This window comes from Ixodes scapularis, unplaced genomic scaffold, assembly GCF_016920785.2.
Source record: "Ixodes scapularis isolate PalLabHiFi unplaced genomic scaffold, ASM1692078v2 ptg001029l_1___fragment_2___debris__unscaffolded, whole genome shotgun sequence".
In the NCBI taxonomy this organism is placed as follows: domain Eukaryota; kingdom Metazoa; phylum Arthropoda; class Arachnida; order Ixodida; family Ixodidae; genus Ixodes; species Ixodes scapularis.
This window is the reverse complement of record NW_024610085.1, coordinates 159115-182161: the sequence shown is the minus strand read 5'-3', so window position 1 is coordinate 182161 and position 23047 is coordinate 159115. Positions and strand designations below refer to the sequence as shown.

General features: G+C 47.9%; 1 protein-coding gene across 1 annotated transcript; it reads right to left on the bottom strand.

The window, feature by feature from the left end:
- Positions 1-2117: 2117 nt before the first annotated feature.
- Positions 2118-22703, bottom strand: LOC8030834 (chitin deacetylase 8-like). Its single transcript, XM_029974893.4, has 3 exons — positions 22033-22703; positions 4166-4618; positions 2118-2583 (listed from the first exon to the last, which is right to left on the bottom strand). Exons 1-3 carry the CDS (start codon positions 22701-22703, stop codon positions 2220-2222), a joined length of 1488 nt encoding a protein of 495 aa, XP_029830753.3. The 3' UTR covers positions 2118-2219.
- Positions 22704-23047: the final 344 nt, after the last annotated feature.

Here is a 23047-nt window from a genome sequence, read left to right as displayed (position 1 = left end):
GATCGGCGACCAGCTGATCGCAATATAACACCAAGGTAACCGATGTTTCGATACATAGAACGCGGGATAAAGACCTCAATCGTCCCTTGTATGCTGTAGTTGTCATACTTCCCATCCAACCGCTTTTTAGCACAATTAACTAGAACAACCGAAGAGTTCGCAACACCTTTTAATGCGAGGCCTGAATGGTTACATCATCTAAGCAACGTCAACGAAAATGTTTGTCGCCGCAGACCGATAAGTTTAGTTTTATATAAAGTACGCGTAATGGTTTCAACGCGCGAACATTGTTGATATGTACCTTTCTTTGGACCCGCGTACATTCGGTTCAACGTGATGACAGCTGCACCAGCGTGAGAGCTTACGTCGAACACTTGCGCACATGTCTTGACTATGGCAAGATTTCTTGCCTTCGATTGGCTTGAACACTTCATCTGTAGCATCACGGTAGGTCTTGGTTGAAACGATGATCGTCTCGCACACGGCAACAAACAGAGAACGACATGCTTTGTTTTATTTATACGCTACCGGTCTACGGGCGCCGCAAATCTATCCCCCTCTCGTCCGCCATGTTGGATCGATCGGAGCGCCCCCTATATTCGCTGAAACTTTTCAATATCGTTTAGTTTAGCGTTAACGCGAGGCCGTACATCTGCGCGCTATGCAAAAAGAAAGTTTCGAAAGGAACGCGAATATCTTTCCACCGGTAAGTTCGTGGATTGTTAAACTTCACGAAACTGCTCTGATGATGTAACCGTGTTTGGGACCTCGAGGGTCTGCCTGCATGATCCGCCCCTTGCGGCAGCCAGAATGTATGGGAAAATGGCGGACCTTTTCCTCTAGAGTTAGTATGTATGATCTCTATGCGAGCCGTATACCGCCGCCGTGCGTTGTTGCCAGATCTTACTGGAAGTCGAGACGCTGCGTCGTTCAACTCCGCAACGCAAGGAGAGTGAGGGGCGGGCGTACTCCTCTTCCGCGGGGGTCGAAAGAGCGGGAGTTTCAAATGTGGAGAGGTTCTGACTCCGACTAAATTACGTCCTGTGGCGTAAATATTGATAAAAAAAATTTTTTTTCTTCGCGGAAAATTTGTTTTGTGACATGCTTGTCCCAATTAGGCTGTTTAAAAAAAATACTTTTTTTTTCTTCGCAGTTACCCTTTAATAGAGAGTTTCAGTACAGTTCCGACACCTCCGATACCTTTCGATAAGGATACCCGATTACGACACGATGCACGCGCAAAGGCGGCGGCGGAGTATCGGGTATCGGTATCCGACTCGTCGGAACGATCTAACTAAAACTCTGTATTATCACTTCGCTGTCAACTCATGGCGTGCGTTGAGCATCACGTCAGCGTCCATTGCGGCACTGGCTTTGCTGCAAGGCGCGAACTTTCTTCCTCATACACTTTGCGCCGTCAAATTTGTAGATGGTTTCTTGTCTTGCCAAGAACAAGCAGAAATGACCACCAGCAAGACGCGATGACGTCACTAATCGCAAAGCAAGATGCGATGACGTCACCTGGTCAGGCCCACATTTCAGGAGCCGGAGTCACACTGCTCCTACATCGCCTGGAACATATAACAGCACATAAAGGACGAGGACAAAGGAAAGGAACACACACTGCGCGTGTGTGTCTTGTGTGTTCCTCTTCGTCCTCGTCCTTTATGCGCTGTTTATGTTCCGCATGTCTTCGCACCAACTAGCCCAGCTCACCACTCCTTCTGCTCCGACGTCATACGAAAGACGCGGTGCTTGCTACAGACACGATGACAGAATCATCTGCGAACGCTCCTCACGCGTGTTCCATGCATGTTTGTTTCACGCGTACGTACGCTCCGAACATGTCTGCCGACAGTGTCTGCATCACCAATGAGACAGCGCCGTCGTTCGAGGAAGAAAGCAGGACTCAGACAGTGTCTGCACGCTGTCTTTCGTATGATGTCTTAGCAGGGTGACCGGGTCTTTAAGCTGTACGTGACTCTGTAGAGTCATGACGTTACGCCATGGCGGTGTGTCGCTAGCTGTTCAATGGCGCGTGCACGAGCGCTTCTTCCAAAAACGGGACTTCGTGCATTCTGAGAGCGTACAGTTATATGGGGCTAAACCAACTCGAATGTTGACAATGGGCTGGTTTATATCAACCGCCAGAAACAGTAACTAAATCTTTCAAGGAGAGAGAGAGGGGGGGGGGGGGGGAGCGAAGGCTTCTGGTGGCGCTAATTGCCGTCCGGATTGTTGACCCATGGGTAGTTTTTAGGACAGGTCGTTCCGCAGATCCTCATGTAGCGTTCTTTTCCGAGCGTCGTCGTTGGGTAATGGCAAGTTTTCTGTTTCGGACACGTGGACTCGGGCAGGTCTTCTTTGGTGCAGCGGCGCTGAGCGTAAATGCTTCTGGACTTGGGTTCTCTCATGAAGTCGATCACTTCGGACACGGTGACCAGGTACACGTCTTCCTTTTCCATGAGCCAGTCCACGAATCTTAGGTAGCCCTTCTTTCGTTCCTCGTACATGAGCCACGCCTCGTGAATGAAGACGGGAAACGGAGCCCGGTTGGTGTTGTAGAAGCTCTCGAAGTTGAACCTGCGTCGAGGGTGTAAACGACGGCGGATCAGAAACCATACACACACGTTACTATAACCGGCGCCTTGGAACGCTTCTTAGACTGGGGCTTCTAACGTCCTGTCCCGCCCTATGGATACAAAGTCGTCCCGAAGTTAAAACGAACGACGTCACGGATGCCGGCGTGCCATGCTGTCGGAAGTCGCGATCCTGACGGTTAATCGTAGATAACCTGGCAAGAAAGGCGAGGAAACGCGAGGGTCACTGTCATTGCAGCGTCCCAACTTCGGGTTTTTAGGCTTCCCTGACCTGTCTGAGTGCAGAGCGACGTGCAGTAGGACAGGAGTTTTATACATCCCCCTGTGGTGCTGCACTCGGCCACCAGGATCGCGGCAGGCAAGAGCTTCGCACTTCTATGACGTCATCAGGCGGAAATCGAGAAACCGCATTTGAGTACGCAGAAAACACACCAGTCGGAGACGCGTTCCAGGCTCCAGAGTACAAATGAGCGAGAATTTGCCAAATATGTGTGCAGAGTAATGCGGAGGTGAATGACAAGAAAATGTAATTGTGTTTGCAAAGCGCAGTTGTATATACTCCCTTCGAAATTCAGTGCGGCAACTTTGATCACCATCCCCAATTCCGTCGTTGATTTCAGTGTATGGCATCTGTGCGAAACTAATGGCGGCCTTCTTTTAGCTGATGAAGGAAGAAGTTGAAGATACGACCAAACGGATTATATACGAGGCCTGTACGTTCTAAAAATTGCAGTGCAACACCAGGCACAAAGTAGATACAACGGCTGCGTAGCGTTTATTACAAAGGGTGACCCAATAAGTTTCTTTTCACAAGTCTGGCTCTGCAGCCTTTTGATAGCGGAAATTTAATTAAGGGGCCTATGGGTCACCACCTTGTACTGGTCACTTCTTATGTTCACACAATTGTAACTGAAACAAACCAAGAAAAAATTACGAGATGATCAAGCCAAGTTTCACCTGCCATTGACGTACGAAAGTGGCAGTGTCCAAGAAAATGCAGTTTCATGACCGCCATCCATTTGGCGAAAGTGAAAGTGTTTTTTAAGCCCGCAGATGGCACTGAATTTCGGAAAGAGTATATTACGTTGAATTAAGCGCAGCCTTGTATTACTTGAAGAAAAGCATAATTGACCGCTATAATTAAAAAGGAACCGTTACTTCTCCGATTACTTCAGAATTTCAAAACGACAGATTTTTCTGCTGGTTTGAAAATGGGTATTTGTACTGTCCCATATTAAATCAGAGTCACAGAAATAGGGAATACTTTTTGGTGAACCATTTTTTTTCCGGTGATTTGGTTCCATGATTTTTTGGAAGGAAACTTGTACGAACAAAAGAGGTCATAGGAAACGGAAGGGAAAAAAAGAAACGGCTACGAGTAATTTTAATACTACTACAGGTAATCAAATTACACTTGTGATTATTTCCTAACAAGTAAATAGAATGGTCCCGAAATTAAATTACCCCAAAGAGTAATCGATTGCGAGTAATTTCATTACTTGTTATTTGTACCGTACAAGTATATAATTCAAGTGTAATGAAATCAACGTATTGCTGTCACGTACCTTAGGTACTCAAAGGTATCACTGGAAGTTTCCGGTGGCGGGTGGCAGGCGTCCGCCATCGCACAGGGCCCGTATTTATCGACTCCTTCCTCCTCATATTTTCTGAACAGATAGTTTAGGGGAACACTCCAGAGGCCGGGATAGGTGTCGTTGGGACACTTGGGCACCATGCAAGGCTTCTGGAAACCGTAGTCGAGCGTGTATGGGAAGACCGGGGCGTCGTCTGGGCCGTCCCTCTTGTGGATCAGCGTGCAGTCGTAGTCGAGGTGACGGTGCAGCATCCGGAAACCGGCATCGCCCCCGGTGAAGAGGAAGGGACCCCGGAGACCCCTGATGTCTTGTGCGGGAACGTTGGCGTACTTCTCCACCATCAGCCTCTCGTCGACGACTTCGGCCTCCCAGCCTGTTGTGTTTAGGTCATTCCAATAGTTTTGAGATAGATCTATAGAGTGGCTTGGGGGAAAAGGAGAGAAAATCATTGTTATTTTTTTGTTTTTTTTTGCGGGATACGGTGCTCTTGCTCATTGAAGTTATTATAGCTTTGGCAAGGTCTGAATCCGAGGGTCGCGAAAAAATTGCCTCAGATCTACATGACTGACAAACTCTGACTTTAGCGAAAACCATCGAATGTAAGACGGCAGAATTTTTTCGCGGTGGCCCGGCCTACGACCTCACTATAAAATTTACCTCAGTAGTGATCCAGTTGGTCTATAATTAGTCGCAAACGACAAGTTCAATGATGGATGCAAAGTGCGTGGTGGAAAGACCTCCCTAATTCCATTGTCACCGAATTCAAACCCCGCTTTCGTGGTCTTTTTTCTAGTCATTTAGTCATTATGTGATTTCTGTTCGATCGTTTCTTGTTTCGGACCCCACTGGGTCTGTGTGATTCGATTTGATTATTGATTGATTTGTGTTTTTACTTGAATTTATTTGGTTGTGCAACCACCAAACCCCATAAATTTGTCCGTCTGTACGTCCGTGCATTTCTCCGCTAAATTCAGCGGAGAAATAGACGTCACGCTACCTAAACACCAGCTAATTTAACGGGAGCATCGACCCGTCCCATAACCTAAACACTTATTCAGTTTCACCGCTAAACTTAGCACGAAAATCGATACCACGTGTTCTATACACCAATTTATTTTCACCGCTAAATTTAGCGGGAAAGATTACTCCATGTGACAGCTATACGCAAATTTAGTTTCTTCCGCTAAAATCGAAGGTGGCAATAATGTCACACGGCTTGGAAACCATTTCAGGTTTCCCGCAAAATGTAGCGGGGCAATTGACGTCACCCGACCTATAGACCAACTCAGTTTCCGCCACTAAATATAGCGGGAACATTTACGTAACGTAACATGAAATAATGCTAAGTGAATTGTGTAGCTGAATTTAGCGGATAAACTAATGAAACGTACGCTCCTCCTCACTACCCGAAACGAGTGCCTAAGGTATTTTAAAAACGAATTGAAATGATTGGTCCTTAAAGGGGAGCTCCGGCGGTGTTTTTAGTTACTCCAGCGAAACACATTTTCGAAATATCCAGGCTTAAAGGGGCGATGCAACGATTTTTTGTATTTTGCGCGAATACTGCTTAGAACGGACCCTGACGTTAATGACCTGTGAAATACCCGTTGGTTTTTCACCACACGCTATCGAAGTCGCAGAAAAAAAATAAAAAAAAAAAAACGAGCAGAGTTCACCCCCTCAACTCGAAGCCAGAACAAGCGGTCACGTGATCTGGAGCCGATTATATGCCGCCAATGTTGATCATAGCCATGCGCTGGGGTTGGCAAGGCACAGGACACGCGCTGAGTTGTAGACATTGTTATGGTTCGGCTGTTGTCGGCATTGCAGCGATTGGACACAGGACACTACCCGAATGCTTCTCGCGCTATCGATTATCACGAGCCCAAATCGAGTGTCCACGCAGTGCTCGGGTCCAATCTATGAGCTGCATTCAAATATCGTCACTGGGCGGTACTGCTACCGCCCTGCTACGTCATCAGGTTTTGCGAAGGAGAGATTGAATGAAAACACTCGGTTTTGTCCTCGAAATTACAGCGCAACAAAGAAGTTTCTTGGTCAGTGGCGTTGCGTGCGAGTATCCTTGAGTCCCACTAGTGCCAGTAAGCTCGTGTAAAGTGAAAAACATTCCAATTGAATATCGTTGCATCGCCACTTTAACTTTTCCCGGCAAGCTATTCATTATCTCCGAATAAAAAGAAAATGAAATTAAGTTATTAAAAAAAAATGGTAAGTAAAAGTAAAAATAAAAATAAAGCCAAGAACTATATTCCAATCTTCCCGAGCACTCGATTGGGGTAACGTCACGTGTATAATGTGACGTCATGCAGAGTCACGTACACGCACTTATCAGTCGGGCGACAACGCCCCCTCCGAGATCTACGTCAACACTGACTTTCTTGAATAAAGCACCCCCCCCCCCCCCTCTTTTTTTTTTATCAGGAATTCGGAGGCTGTTCTTGAATTTCTGAAGACAAATAACTTTAACAATCACACTGTCTTCAGCGTGGATGTTCAGGAACTCTTATATTCACTTCCCCATGGTTCCTTGCTCGACTCTGTAAGGTCCTGCATTGAGTCACATGATGAACTTTCGTTCCGGAACTCATGTGGGGTAACGTTGGAAAGTTTCCTAGAACTTCTCCATTTCTATCTTAATTCCACTTTCATAGGGTGGCAAAATGGGGTTTATTTACAAAAGTCGGGTGTGTGCATTGGCTCATGTGTAGCAGCGGTTTTAAGCGATATTTTTCTTTCGGGTGTTGACCGTGCTATTGAGTCTTCCATTGATCCTACCTACGACTGTCACACAAGTGTTTAGATATGTGGACGACTTCCTGCTGGTGTACAAAAAGACGGTCGATGATGATGTTGTCTGTAAGACAATGGACATTTTCCACAAATGTGGTTTAGGACTTGTCTTTACCTGTGAAACGCCAAAGGAAGGAATTTTGCAATTTCTGGACCTTTCGCTTTCCCTACTACCCAATCACCTGTGCTGGACCTTTTCCCCTCGTTCCAAGAAAGGCATCCTAAACTACACGTCCTCTCACTCCAAAGTCGTTAGAAGGGTTATAGCTATGTCATGCCTTACAAGCGCCTTAAATAAGTCTTGTTTTCATAACCTCCAATGTAGTTTTGAAGCACAAATTGAGAGGCTGACATCCTCGGGCATTCCAATGCAGGTGCCGACTGAGGTAGTGGGAACACTGGTCAAGAGTGAAGGGAGCTCAAAAACCTAAGCCCGCTTTTGACAAAAAAAGAATTGTGGTCGTCCCGTATATGCATAAAATTTCCCACAATCTTAAAAAGGTGGCTAGCCGTTACGGGGTCCTTTTAGTGATGTCAGCCCCCGAAACACTGGCTCAAATTTGTCAAAAAGTTCATGCTAAGGTAAACAATTTAAAAAAAAAAAAAATTACACCATCTTCCCGAGGGGAACTATGGGGTGATGTGGAGCATCGTTCCATCACACTTCATCTGAAGAACGGAGTGAAGTGGAGTCAGCAGCGGTGAACTGAACGCGCACAGAAATTGGTTTGCTCTTTATGTTTATACAGCCTTGATGGAGATGCGCCTCAACGGGTAATCGGTCTCTTAGCTGTCGAAGAGAAATTTAGCCAGTGCAGTACAACCGCTAACCTGGGATTTTTAACGTGCATCACGCAGTAGTGATTACAAGAACGCGTGCCGGTACGAAACTCATCCAGATCGAAACGGGCGGGGGCGGCGGGGACTCGAACCCAAGAGGTTCCCAGCGCAAGCTTTCGCTCCACGCTCCGAGCTGAGACGCGTTGGCCCACTCGGCCACTTCCTCCCCTTCTTTTTTTTTTTTTTTATTGCTTGCTTAGACAAGAACACAAACAAAGCCACATGGATAAAAACAAATGCTCGACGGATGGCCGAAGTGCATGAGGGTTAAAAATTTCTCATATTTTCTAGCACATTCGGTACTGACACACAGTCAGGTGAGCACTTCAGCGTGGCATAAACTGAGTTCAGTCTGCGGACCGTTTCCACGAAATACATCCACACAGGACGTGCATCAACATCCGCATGCCGCACAGCCATTCTGCTTTGCCAAATCGCGCGCAAACCCAAAACCATAATAAAATCAACAGGAGTTTCACCATCTTTGTCAAGAGGAAGGAATCTAATGCCTTGCGGCGTTAACGGTAACTCTTTTTTGATAGTCCTCTGAAGGACATCCCAGAACAGAAAAGCGTCCCAGCAGTCTAAAAATACGTGCTCTATGGTCTCAGATTTCTTGCACAGAAAACAATGAACACCCCATGGAACAAAAATGTTTTTCTGCTGAAGCAAAACTTTCACGGGGAGGGTGTTTGTGTGTAAGTAAAAGAAAAAAGTTTTTATACCAGGTGGGATTGCCATCTTTTTAACCCGGGATAACACGTCTTGCCAGGACTTGCCCGGAAAATGGACAGGTACAAAGGGATGGGGAAAACAGTTTCAATGATATCACGCGTTAAACGCTCACGCGTGACACCCGACAAGTATTCAAGAGAGAAACGAACGCACAGAAAACGGAAAGCCTCCACCACTTCTCTAAGAAAACTACCAATGTTGCGCTGTTTCCGACAACACGATGAAACGACAAACAAAGGAATTTCATCTGACAGTCTGGTCTGAATTACAGCTCGAAGAAATGGATTTCATTGGTCCCTAGGAAACATGAAGCGCGACACAACCTGCCTGACAAAAATGTGTGACAATGACAACCCGCCATTTCTGACGTGACGAAACAAATTGTCCCGACAAATCCTTTCCCATCCAGACCGCCAGATGAACTCAGCAAAAACGCGGTGCAGCTTTTGCAGATTTACACGCGCGCACGCCAAGACTTGAAGCACATACAAAATTTTTGCAATTAAAAAGATGTTACAGACGGTGGCGCGCGTAAATATAGACAACTCCCACCCACCCCACTTACTACACCTATCGCGTGTTTCCTTGACAACATTTGACCAGTACGCCTTCGAGTTTTTATAATGCTGCAACGGTACTCCTAAATACTGCGTAGGCGTTGACATAAAATTGATATCTTGAAATATACGAGGCTTCGTGGCCCACGTTCCATGCCAAAGCCCGCAACACTTTTCCCAATGAACTGCCGCACCGGTCAGGTCGTAGTAATATTTTAGGTCACGAACGGCTTGCACAATACTTGCTTTGTCTCAACAGAAAATTGCGACATCATGGCCACTTCCTCCCCTTGAACGCGCGCAGCGCGCTACCGCTGCTTATATTCACACTTGAAGGAGAGGAGACTAGAGGAGGAGAGTTGCGCATTCGCGCGCGGTGTGAGTAGAAGCGAACGGACGCGAAGTGCACGCAGCTGGTAGAGAGAGAGAGAGCGGAGAGAGTAACGCACAGCTTTTGGAGAGAGGGAAGGAGGAGAGTTGCGCATGCGTAGTGTGAGTGCGGACTACGGACGCCGCGGGACATAGACCCGAGCAAGAGGTTCTCCGCATCTAAAAAAACGTATGTGCCACAAGAACCACTCCCACTTTTATGTGCCCTGCTCCCTGAGTGTAGTATATAGGATCCCCCTGTCATGTGGTAAAAGCTACGTTGGACAGACCGGACGGTGTGTGAACGACCGGCCACGACAGCACAATCTCTCTCTAAAGTCTAGGGTGGGGGGCCATTTACCCCTGCACTGTAAATCCTGTAATTGTACGCCATCCTTAGCAAAAACCAAGATAATAGGCAGGTACCGAGAAAAACACACCAGAGAGATTTTTGAAGCTTTCATTATCCTAAGCATGGGCGAGCGATGTGTTAGCTTTCCGTTTGTATTTCATTAACAGAGGAGGAAATTTCCTTCTTAAAATCTTTTTCGTGTGAGTAATTTTACATGTCCCTCTCGAGCCCTCGGGCCTGTGGTCCCTCGTGCCTGTGTGGCCATCGCTCGAGCGGATTCCGCGTTTTGTACCACTTTCTTTTCTTCTTTCGTTAATACATGAGTTGTGAGTGTGCGCCTGTCTGTCGTCTACGTGTTCCTCTTCTCTGTCCTTGTCCCTGTGTGCGCAACTGTAACTATGTTCAATAAGGCATCTATTTCGCACGAGGCACTGTCGAAGTTACACCGGCAGTGTTCCAAAATTTACTCGATCCGACTCCGGAGTATAGGTTTCGTACCATGGTGTTCCAAAGCTTACTCGAGTTTACTCGATGACGTCTGAACTGGCGTTCCAGAAGCGGGTTGTTTACTCCCTAGTAATTATTCACTCTACCCTGCTCGATCGGGGGGTAACGTCGGATTAAATCGAGTAAATACGTCACGTGATCCGTTCGTCGTCTGCTTTCTGCGCCGACGGCCGTTAAAGCTCGCTTGCTCCGTTGGCTTTGGTGGCGGACGTTCGAAATGACAAAGAATGAGGTGCAGCCATTTATATGTGGTTATCGCGATTTCCTGTTTTCAACGCAGGAATTGACTGCATTGCATCCAGACCCTGCATCTTCTCCAGGAAGGTATACTTGTTGTTATTATCAAAGTACAAGCTTAAACAGTAGCTTCTTCGCATTCTCGGCATGGGAGGGAATGCCGTATTCTCACGTTCAAGGCTGAAAATGTTCGAACGCAGTAAATGATGAGGTGGTATTTTTGTTTCCCCAAGGGTGTGTGCAACGAGAGGATAACGCTTGTAAAGCAGTGAAGGCATCGAAGATTTCATTGTAATCATATTCGCGTCTAAGCGAGCGTAAGTTACATATCACTCTCGAGAAAGCACCCTGCGCTGTACCGCTACACCATGTGGAAACAATTCCTGCAAAACGTAACCGGTGCAAATTAATATGCGTGGAATATATACGTTTAGGGAACCTCGACTAGAATTACAGCCGATCGCGCTGAATAATAAAAACACATGTTTGATGTCTAACTGTAAGTAGTGAGTAATTTTTACCTCAATACAGCTCAAAAGAAAGGTGAGTAAAATGAGCTAGTGAATCCACCTCAGAAAACGCTGCGTCGTGATTAATATAATCGTCTCTTCGAGTGATTTATCCATGGTCAAAAGGATCGTCCGCTATTTTCTGCCATCGCTGCTGTGTTTTATGTTTTCCGTAGCCCAAAACGAATCCAATCCGCGTAGAATCGAGGGGATTATCCCGGCCGTTTTAAAATCGAGTCATGGATCGTTTACTCGCGTTGTCACGTGGTATTACCCGCTGGCGTAGGAGACAGGTTACGCGAGTAAGATTTTGAACCTAGCCATGGTGCCCAGGAGTGGGCGGTTCACGGTCAATGCACGGGACCAACACCGAAAGAGCTACCGGCTAGCACGCTAGCCTGGGCGGAGCAGTCATCGGGCCAGAGACATGGCGCTTGAAGGCCAACAACGTCGCAGCTGCCAGCCACACCCGTAACCACGCTACTGCCTTCCCCGAAAGCCCTGGATACAACAGGAGAAGTCTGGCAGAGTTGAAAGACGTAGAGGCAAGAGGTTCGAGCTCTTCGCAACTGCAACCTACTTGGACTAGCAGCCGAAAGAGGTACAGGCAGCCCACTTTTCTTATCAGTATTGGAGAAGACACACGCAAAACGTGTAGCACTTTTGTGTTGAAGGTGACGAGGAAAAAAGCGACGTCAAAGTACTTAAACGAGAGTTTGAAGTTTTCTACAAGCAAGCGCTAAATCTAGCCCATCACGAGTTCCGTTTCGCAATGCGTGACCAGAAAGACGGTGAAAGTTTTAACCACTGGTTAACGGAGCTGCGAGTACTCGCTAAAAGCTGTGAGTTTGGTGAATTGGAAGAACGCAAACTAAGAGACAAGAAACTAGAAGAAAGGTTTCTTTCTGAGAATGCTTCGTTCGCAAAAACTGTCAAAATGTGCCACGCTCGCGAACATACGGTAAATTACAAAGCGAAGAAAGCCATTCTTGCACGAAAAGTCGTGCGGAAGTCAACACACTTTCTCAAGTTAAAAGCCGCCGCTCTAGTAAATGCGCGAGGGAGCATCACGTCAGCGAAGCACGCCCCGCAAAAGGACGCACATGCAAGAAATGCGGAAACCGCAATCATTTCGCGACAGCATGCGAAACGAAGACCATGACGTTTCCCGCGAGCTAGAAAAGAGTTGCGTCATTTGAACGCCGGACGCGTATTAGCAAACCATATCCCGTACAGTGCCTGGCCACGCCCCCTTCGGCGCGACGCAAAAGCGGCCATTTCATTGGTTTTCAGAACGTCACGTGACATGACGTCACTTCCGCGCCGTTTGAATGCATCTGAGCGCGTTTTCGTCTCCTCAAGATGGCGTCCGCCGCTACGCTGGTGGGTGAGACGCGCGTTACGCTGCGCCGCTCTAAACACTTCGTTTCACGCGCGTGCCTAGATGACTCGAATGCTTTCAACTTAGCGATGTGAACTCGTTTTTCGGTAAGATGAACGCCCAGGAGTGCACGCCGAGATGATGCCACCGCATACGCGCCGCTGCCGAAGTCGCCCTTACGAGTACGACCACTACGATCGTCGAAGTTCGCCGCTGCACCGTCAAACTCGAAGGTTAGTGTGAAAACACAAGTAGAGAGAGAAAAAAAGAAAGAGAGAGAGAGCGAGAGAGAGAGAGAGAGCTAGAGAGAGAGAAAGAGAACATAGGTTATTAAAGCAAAAATTTCCGCGACCTTTAAAGCCAAAGGAGCAGGAACATGGGCAAAAAAGGGATCAAAGAAAAATTATACGAAGAATAAGGTGGTGTTAAATCTGAGCCGTAGAACAATATTGGGTTTAAACGTTTCTGACCTTTGGCAGGCTTACTGGCACTACTGGGACCTAGGTACGCTCGCACAAAACTCCACTGAACGAGGCGCTTCTTTGTCGCTGTGTAATATCAAGAGTAAACACGGACTTTTTCTCTCAATCTCTCCTTCGCAAAACTTGATAAGTGATAACGTATCACGGAGGTGCAGCGTGGACTTAGTCCACCGCGCCTCGCAGATTGTGCGCCAGCGCAGCGCGAGCGCTCGATTTGGGGCTCGTGACAATGACTGCCTCGTCGAGTATATCCCCACCCCTGCCCGTTTCGATCTGGATGAGCATCGTACTGGCGTGCGCTCATGTATCCCTACTGCGTGGTGCAGGTTAAAGACCCCAGGCTAGCGGTTGTACCGCACTGGCTAAATGTTTCATCTACAGCTGGGAGACTCGTCGCCCGTTGAGGCAGACCAAGTTCTAGGCTGTATAAAGGCCTGTTCCCACATGCAGCGGAGCGCTACAAGCATAGCGCTTACCTCGCGCTAAGCGCGTGCTGATGAGAGCGTTCACCAGCTTCGTATCGCACCGTCAAAACTGTTGCTCATGGCAGACGATAAGTAGCTGACGGCACGTGGCCGCTAATAGACCCCTTTCGAAGGTGTGTCCTCAGTTGGAAGTTGAAGAGTCCCTGCACAATGGCAGACACAAAAGACACCGCCAATGTTAGAACCTTCGAAACTTTACTGATGACTCTTCATTTTTAGGTAATGTGGTTTTAGAATTTCATATTCTGTGGTGTCGCTTGCTTCGCCATTGTTTAGTGTGTCAGGCCTTTTAACGGTGAGCATGTGACTTTGTCAAGAAGTTTATGACGGGGACAGCAAAAATCCTACAATGTGTGACACTATCAGCGGTTGCCTTGAGCTTTGCTAACCACAGCGCGTGATTATGATTAATATTGACACCAGATTACGTGGCCCTTGTTCTGGCTGGCTGCGAGTTGAGGGGGTAAACGCTGCTCGTTTTTTTAAACACAGCTTTCTTATGGCAGGCCCCTAATGCCCAAGTTACACTAGAGCGACACACATAAAGTACCGGCACCGACAAGCCTCAAACACGTGCGGCATGCACGCGAAGGTATATAGACCCTTTTGCTGTTTACAAACGTGAACTGCCTCCTGCGTCCCAAGCGACTTCAGGTCGCTCCGCGTTCGCAAGCCTCTCGAGCTTGCTTTGTCACCAGTGCTTGAAAGCACAAATGCTACATGTACAGTCAGCACGGAATGAAATCCGAACGCCGGAACCCGTGGCCATCGACACAGGCTGCTCCACCTGGAGGGCCCCTGAGAACTAATGAAAATGCGCCTGGGCGCGAGGATGCGGGTCCTACTGAGATGTGCTCGACCCTCGCGCGGCGCGTCTGTGGCCGTAGGCACGCTGCAAGCGCCGTCACTCGGGGTGTTTTTGTGTCGCCGCACTGTCGCCCGGTCGACACCGGGCGGCCGCTTAACCTGACTGTAGCTCTTTGTGGTAGGCCCTGTTCAGACAGGGTGATGAATTTATTCCGCTCCGGAATTGATACGCCTGGCATATCGGTGGTTACCAAGGAGAGCGCGAGCGAGCAATTTCTCGCCTTTTATAAAAAATCGACTGATAACCTCGCACGAAAACATGCGCATTGCTCATAAAAAGCGAGGCGCCCACGTCGGTCTGCTCCAGCACTTTTTAAAAAAAAAAAGAGTATGATTGTGGCCAATAAACGAATTTTATTTCGCGTCTATGATGTTTCACTATTTCGCAGAAACCGCGCGTGCCACGTTGTTCACCAGAGCTTCCGCGTGGTTCCGGTGACACGTCATCAAGCACTACGGGTCTTCTGTGCACGAAATGTTTCAACTTTTATTTCGCCCTTACAAAGCGATAATTATTGACAGCGCTGAAGAGATATCATTGGGCATCCGATACACAAAGCGATGATTAATGGGTGCGCTGGACAGATGGACCAGAATATGTACAGAGTGACGTACTGTTCAAGGCTCAAGTCACTACAAATAAGGAAAATGTTTGCCGAGTGCGCGAGTATGTAGACCTGAAATATGGCATTCGCAGCAAGGCATACGTGCCTGACGAAAAAAAGGTTAATGAACGAGCTCTGGGAGTGGACGTATGGATGTGTTTACATATTGTATACGAAATATTTGTAGTAGCAACCTTCAGTTGGGTGTCAGCACTCGTCATATGTCCCAACTTGTTCATCTGTCTTGTACGTCGCGCTATATTTGCTGTAAGTACTGCTAATTATAAAATTACGATACGTATAACAGACAACAAAAATTGCGAACGCCAGGAGGAGAAGACACCATGGGCGCGCTCCACTGGCGCGCGCGCAAGCTGCTTGCTGCTGCTCTTAACATCGACCTACTCGCGCTGCGCGCAAGCCGCAGGTGTCGATCGGGAGACAGTGCGGCGACACAAAAGCACTCCGAGTGACGGCGCTTACAGCGCGTCACTGGCGAAACGCGGAAGTCCAAAACGTGTCGCGTGAGGGTTAAGCACTTCTTAGTAGGACCCGTAACCTCGCACCCCTGTGCATTTTCATTTGTTCTCAGGGGCCCTCCAGGAGGAGCAGCCTGTGTCGATGGCCACGCGTTCCGGCGTTCGGATTTCATTTCGTGCTGAGTGTACAGTACATCAAAGTTGGAGACTTAGCGAGGGCCCTCGGCTGGACAATTTAACGTCTTGGAGAAGGCAAGTTGGTTTGCAAGAATATTCGAAAATTATTTACAAATCTCGCTGTACTTCGTTCTTTTGGCGTTCACCTGGAGAATTGGTGGTTAAACGTTTCATCGACATTTCAAACAGTGATGTTAGGGTGGGCCACGGTGTAAGATAATAAAATGAGGATGGCTAGTTGGGCTAGTTGGTTTTGCATCATGGTGTAATACGCCAAAACAACAGGGACAGACAAAACGAAGGTAGAACTAGACAGGACGCGGCGTAACTTTCAACTGAATTGTTTATTTAGAAGACAAAATTTTGGAAAAATATAATATAAAAGCAGGCACACGTGGCAGAACAACAGATATGGTCCAAAAACACACCCCCCTCAAATGCCAGCGTCATTGGTTCTTCAAATAGTGGAATTCTTTATCAGTCAATGACAAAGAGGGAGCGCTTATGCAAGTATTGTCGTGGTGGGACCTAATCAGGAAAGCTTCATGAATTTCTCTTGCCGTTTTTGTTTTATAATGGCCCATGACACAGGTAGCACCAAAGATGGGGCTGCACTTTTCAGAGTTGGGCCCGCAATCGCAACGGTCACAATGAACCGCTAAGTGGCCAGACGGGGACTCTCTGATCGCCAACGCATGCTCTCTGACCCTATCATTAATGCATCTCCCCGTCTGGCCAACGTACACCTTACCACATGACAAGGGGATTTTATACGTGACACTGGTAGCGCACTCGCGGAACTTGGTGACATGTCGTTTTTTGCATGACTCTCGTGTCACATCCGATTCGTCTTCTAATCGGCTTATCCTCTTACACAGCGAAGAAAGTTTGTTCGGTGCGGAAAAAACGACTGGTATATCAAAGCAATGGGCCACCTTCTTCAGATTGTGGGACATCTTATGTATGTACGGTAGGACAACAGGCCTACCTACTCTCTTAGGAGCCCTTTCGCACACTGCGCTGTTGTCTTTTCTCATATTTTTTGCTAAGGACTCTGAAACATCTCGAAGAACATGACGGGGGTACCCTGCCGCTTCAAGTCTGCTGAGTTGAGAATGAAAACTGTTGTTCATCCTGTGGGGGCATGATTTCTTTAGCGCTGCCCTTAGGCAAGATGAAGCAATGCCCCTCTTCACTAACTTGGAATGCGCCGAGCTGAATGGAAGCATTCCTTTCTTGGAACGGGGCTCATACGCCCAGCAGGTATGCTCCGCTCCGAAATATATCCCAAGATCCAAAAACTGCAGCCGACCACAGACCGACGTCTCGTGGGTGAATTTTAAGCCGAAAGCGCAGCTAGCGAACAATTTTAAGAAATCGGTGATTGCTTGATCATCCGCAATTACAGGGCGGGAAACACACACCAAATAATCGTCTACGTAACGAAAAAGTTTTACATGTTCCTTTTGCTGAATTTTTTCAGAGATACGCTTGTCGCAATTTGCAAGAAAAATGTCACACAGTACCGGTGCTACAGCGGAACCGATGCAGATACCACGTTTCTGCACAAACAGCTCTCCCTCGAAGGAAACGACAGTGGAGTTGAGGTAGTGGTTCAGCAGCTCCAAAAAACCTTCGACTGTGAGACCACACGCATTGCGAAATGGGACTTCTCCATTTTCCTCAATACAAAGTCTAACAGCCTCAAAAAAGTGTTCATGGGGGACCGAATAAAAAAGGTCTTCCACGTCAATTGAGAAGCCTGTTGTCCCCTTGAGGACTCCTCCCTGTAGGAACTCTAAAATTTCTTCAGAATTCCTGACCAGGAAAGGATCCCCCAGCTCCAACGCAGACAAGTGTTTACGTAGAAAACCCCCCACTTCCACCTGCCACGAATCCCTCTCCGTAACTATAGCCCTGAACGGACACCCACTCTTGTGGGTTTTTGCTGTGAAAAAAACTTCCAGGTTAACATTTTTTGACGATTGCACTTTCTTTTCTAAGCTGGACAGATCCAACTTCTGACATAAGGCTCTGGTTTGTGATTTTACCCTGTTCAGTGAAACATCCTTAACAGGTTTGAAGTGTTTTTCTATGGCCTCACGTGACTTGTGTTTGAACACGAGTCCACGTCCACCGAAAGAGAGGCCTGCAGAAAGTATGGAGAGCACCTTCGACTTGCTTCCAAGGTCACAGAATTCCTTTGGGATAGGCTCCGATCGTCGCTGCCGAAAAAGAAGAGAAGATTTGATTCGCCGGACTGTGTCACCTTTCTGGGAGATGCTTCTGCACCGCCAGATGTCACCCGTATCTTGGAAAAAGGACCCAAGACAAGCCTGGCGCCCAGGATGAAGCCTGTGGACAAGCTTGGATTGGTGCGAACTCTGGCGGACAAGGCGGCACAGGAGGATAGGGACAGGTGCGTATCTGAAGGTGTAGATGTTATTATGCGCACGTCAGGACTTGGTCAAGCAGGCTTCAATTTGAGGCATGTTGTTTCACACTTCAAGGAAAATAACCTCCGTCTACTAGTAGCTGACAAGGAGGGCGGCTTTGTGGTAGCGGAAGAAAAGCTGTTCAAACACAAGTCACGTGAGGCCATACAAAAACACTTCAAACCTGTTAAGGATGTTTCACTGAACAGGGTAAAATCACAAACCAGAGCCTTATGTCAGAAGTTGGATCTGTCCAGCTTAGAAAAGAAAGTGCAATCGTCAAAAAATGTTAACCTGGAAGTTTTTTTCACAGCAAAAACCCACAAGAGTGGGTGTCCGTTCAGGGCTATAGTTACGGAGAGGGATTCGTGGCAGGTGGAAGTGGGGGGTTTTCTACGTAAACACTTGTCTGCGTTGGAGCTGGGGGATCCTTTCCTGGTCAGGAATTCTGAAGAAATTTTAGAGTTCCTACAGGGAGGAGTCCTCAAGGGGACAACAGGCTTCTCAATTGACGTGGAAGACCTTTTTTATTCGGTCCCCCATGAACACCTTTTTGAGGCTGTTAGACTTTGTATTGAGGAAAATGGAGAAGTCCCATTTCGCAATGCGTGTGGTCTCACAGTCGAAGGTTTTTTGGAGCTGCTGAACCACTACCTCAACTCCACTGTCGTTTCCTTCGAGGGAGAGCTGTTTGTGCAGAAACGTGGTATCTGCATCGGTTCCGCTGTAGCACCGGTACTGTGTGACATTTTTCTTGCAAATTGCGACAAGCGTATCTCTGAAAAAATTCAGCAAAAGGAACATGTAAAACTTTTTCGTTACGTAGACGATTATTTGGTGTGTGTTTCCCGCCCTGTAATTGCGGATGATCAAGCAATCACCGATTTCTTAAAATTGTTCGCTAGCTGCGCTTTCGGCTTAAAATTCACCCACGAGACGTCGGTCTGTGGTCGGCTGCAGTTTTTGGATCTTGGGATATATTTCGGAGCGGAGCATACCTGCTGGGCGTATGAGCCCCGTTCCAAGAAAGGAATGCTTCCATTCAGCTCGGCGCATTCCAAGTTAGTGAAGAGGGGCATTGCTTCATCTTGCCTAAGGGCAGCGCTAAAGAAATCATGCCCCCACAGGATGAACAACAGTTTTCATTCTCAACTCAGCAGACTTGAAGCGGCAGGGTACCCCCGTCATGTTCTTCGAGATGTTTCAGAGTCCTTAGCAAAAAATATGAGAAAAGACAACAGCGCAGTGTGCGAAAGGGCTCCTAAGAGAGTAGGTAGGCCTGTTGTCCTACCGTACATACATAAGATGTCCCACAATCTGAAGAAGGTGGCCCATCGCTTTGATATACCAGTCGTTTTTTCCGCACCGAACAAACTTTCTTCGCTGTGTAAGAGGATAAGCTGATTAGGAGACGAATCGGATGTGACACGAGAGTCATGCAAAAAACGACATGTCACCAAGTTCCGCGAGTGCGCTACCAGTGTCACGTATAAAATCCCCTTGTCATGTGGTAAGGTGTACGTTGGCCAGACGGGGAGATGCATTAATGATAGGGTCAGAGAGCATGCGTTGGCGATCAGACAGTCCCCGTCTGGCCACTTAGCGGTTCATTGTGACCGTTGCGATTGCGGGCCCAACTCTGAAAAGTGCAGCCCCATCTTTGGTGACACCTGTGTCATGGGCCATTATAAAACAAAAACGGCAAGAGAAATTCATGAAGCTTTCCTGATTAGGTCCCACCACGACAATACTTGCATAAGCGCTCCCTCTTTGTCATTGACTGATAAAGAATTCCACTATTTGAAGAACCAATGACGCTGGCATTTGAGGGGGGTGTGTTTTTGGACCATATCTGTTGTTCTGCCACGTGTGCCTGCTTTTATATTATATTTTTCCAAAATTCTGTCTTCTAAATAAACAATTCAGTTGAAAGTTACGCCGCGTCCTGTCTAGTTCTACCTTCGTTTTGTCTGTCCCTGTTGTTTTGGCGTATTACACCTAAGATAATACTCCTCAGGTGAGGACAGCGCGCTCCTCGCGCAGTGCAGATAAAGTTCGCTTTTCACTCTCTCTCTTTCTCTCACTATGGTTTCAAGCGGTGGCGGCAGATGACTCGTCGACCCGTGGGTACGGCAAAGACGGCTCGTGCCGCCTCATACTCCACACGCGCAGAGCTCCAGCGAGGTTGTCGCTGGGGCAGAAAGACCACGGTATACCGGGGTGTCACGGCAACGAGATAATTTTTTTTTCGTTCTCACAGAGTTTCTCCGTTTGGCCGCCGGCGACACTGTCAGCCGCCGGCACGGTTGCCGCGGAATGCTGCATGCAGCCTTTCGGATGCCCGTCGAACGAACACTATCTGATTCCTCGCGCCTCGCGTTCAGCCCCGCCGTGTCCTTACCTATAGAGTGTATCTTACACCGTGGGGTGGGCTTTGTTCATTTTTTTTATGAACCGGACGTTTTTTGGGACACCAAAGACTGGAGCACCACCTGGTGACCTTTGCCATGAAAAGTGTTATACATGGCTTGCACTGACGTCACATCGCTTAGTTTTGACCGACATGTAAGAGGAGGATATGGAAGCTGTTTTTTAAGAATTTCGAGTGACGGGCTAATCTTCTATAATCTCCTGGGAGGAGAATAGCGACGTTTGTGCAAATCTAGGAGGCATAAAAGAGGATCCTGATAAGAGGGTAGCTCCTTCTTCCCCTCTTCTCTGGTGGTCATTGGAGCGCTCTTTGAATGACGTCCCGTGCACGCCATGTATATATTTGGCAGGATTGCAGTCTCTCGGTACTCGGGAAGTAAGCACTAGCGATTGCAAGCCTGCTAAAGATGCCTTTGCGTCATTGCAGCTTGTTGGTGTCGGTTGTGTGTGTCTGTCGTTCAAGTGGGACACGGCCATGACCAATCTCACTCCAGTGATGAAATAAGAAACACGAATGCATGGAAGGCAATGGCGCTACTTGTGCAGTACATAGCGACTTTAACCTTGACAGACGCTGCTGGACTTGAATACCGCGACAGATATCTTTGGGCTTCAACGCGGTCATAAAACTGGTGTTGCCGCCGTTGAGGCACGAAACTAGGGTAAGTTACGAAGCAGTGTCTATGCAACACGTGTAGCGCAACTACCAAGCTCTCTATGACGTGGCGCGTACAGAAAGCGACTTTAAAAACAAGCATGTCTCCCATAGAGAAGCGCGGGAAACCGTGTCTGCGATGCTGCTGCCATTAGCTGCATATCGAGGAACCATCTGGTGGCGCCGCTTGCAACCACGGCGAGGAGAGGACTTTATGTGGCAGCTGTGATTAAAAGCAGCTGTGCATGGACGCCGTCATTACTGACCTGCAGTTTTTTTTTTTCTCTTATTCCGTTTCCTTCACTCCATTATCATAGCAGGCCAGGTTATTTCCACTTTAGATTCGTTGTCCTTCTGCCCAACAATGATCTTTCTGGAGGCTCGTTATTTCGGTAAGGCAAGAGAACGTCAGCAATGGTGACTGTAATCTGGCGCGTGTCCAAAGCGTTTACATATGCTTCACCGTGATTCGAGGTACTCCAGCTGGATCACGTCACGTGGTCACACATAAAGCGAAGCCAGCGACCCGCTCAATACGCCTAGCACGCGCTAAACAAGCGAGCGCCAGGCTTGCAGCGTTGCTGCTGCCAAGCGCGATCACCCTTTTGTTTTTATTTCTTATCTTGACACTTCGTTGCTCTTTCTGGATAGGGCCCTTCACGAGAAGGCCGAGGCGCGACTCTCATATTTTCCGTTCTGGCGTGCAAGAAACGGCGGCTCTGTGATCTCTAGCTTGTCGATGAATCCAAATCTCAGTTATCACTGCCTTTGCTCGTTATTGGGAGACAAAAGACACTGTTTTTTTACCCCGCATAAAAAAAAAAAAAGCGACCATTGTTGTTTTTGTGTTAGCATTTTTAGTTTTGAAGGGCTTATTTTTTCTCCGTACCTTGCTCGAGTGTACGAACGGAGGATTAAACTTACCTGATGGAGTGTAGCGCAATTTCGTTGCCCATTCTGTAGAGCTCGTTCACGGACGGGTAGTCAAGGTAGTCTCCCGAAACAAAGAAAGTGGCCGCGATGCGGCATCCGCTGGCCATGTTCTTGCGCTTGGGATCTGCAAGAAGCTCCTGGTAGAATTTCATGTTTTCCTGGTTGACTGCGTCGTCGAAGGTCAGCATCACAAACTGGGGCATGTTGTCTACCGGAGGTTTCGTGCTCTCGCACAAGCAGTTGGGAAGCTTGCAGTTGTTGAAGTTGCACTGCTCAGGCTTTTTAGTCACGGAGTCTTTTCTTGACGGGGGTGTTGTTGGTGAAGTAACAGGAGCTTTAGTCGTTGTCCCAATGTCGACGCAACCTTTCAGTTGTCGAGCTTTATCGCCGGGACAGCCGCGATTCTCGCCATTTATGATTTCGGTCTCGCCTGTCTTCTCGATGGGGATCACAGTCTTCTCGTGGGTCACCGTCTTTGTTCCACATTTCTGACTGCCCGACGAAGAAACGTTTTTGCATTCGTCGGCTGGTGCCTTAGAAACCTGGGGGGAAGTGTCATGTCTTACAGCGTACGCATTTGGGGGCAATACACCGTGCGGGACCGACGAGGCCCGGTGTAGAATGCCCAGGAACACAACAGCAAGGAAGATGCCCAGGCGCATCTTGCGTGGTGTACGTGGTCAGTACTGAGTGCTGATCGAAGCGTGCCCTTTTTAAGCTCGCCAGATATCTCCAACTTTTTGCGAGTTACGTCAATGAGATCAAAGGTTCCTGCGGCCGCTCAGCCGTTTAAGTGTAACAGATAAAGGCTTCGGTCGCGTGATGCCCTTTCATGGAAAAAGTGGCGCCATTCATTGTTCTGGAAATGCTCGAGAGTCGAGACATGTCACGCGCGCATCTTCTGGGAAGAACTTGGCATCTTTTATCTAGCTCAGTGCTGCACCGTACGGCCTTGGTCTTCCCAAGGGCTGCACTTTGAACGTGCTTCGTGCATCGACCCACCTTG

Coding starts and splice junctions, on each gene's coding strand:
- LOC8030834 (XM_029974893.4), bottom strand. CDS start 22,703: ATGCGCCTGGGCATCTTCCTTGCTGTTGTGTTCCTGGGCATTCTACAC. Junction 4,619..22,032: donor ATTGCGCTACACTCCATCAG/GTAAGTTTAATC, acceptor TTTTCCCCCAAG/CCACTCTATAGATCTATCTC. Junction 2,584..4,165: donor GATACCTTTGAGTACCTAAG/GTACGTGACAGC, acceptor CCCTCGACGCAG/GTTCAACTTCGAGAGCTTCT.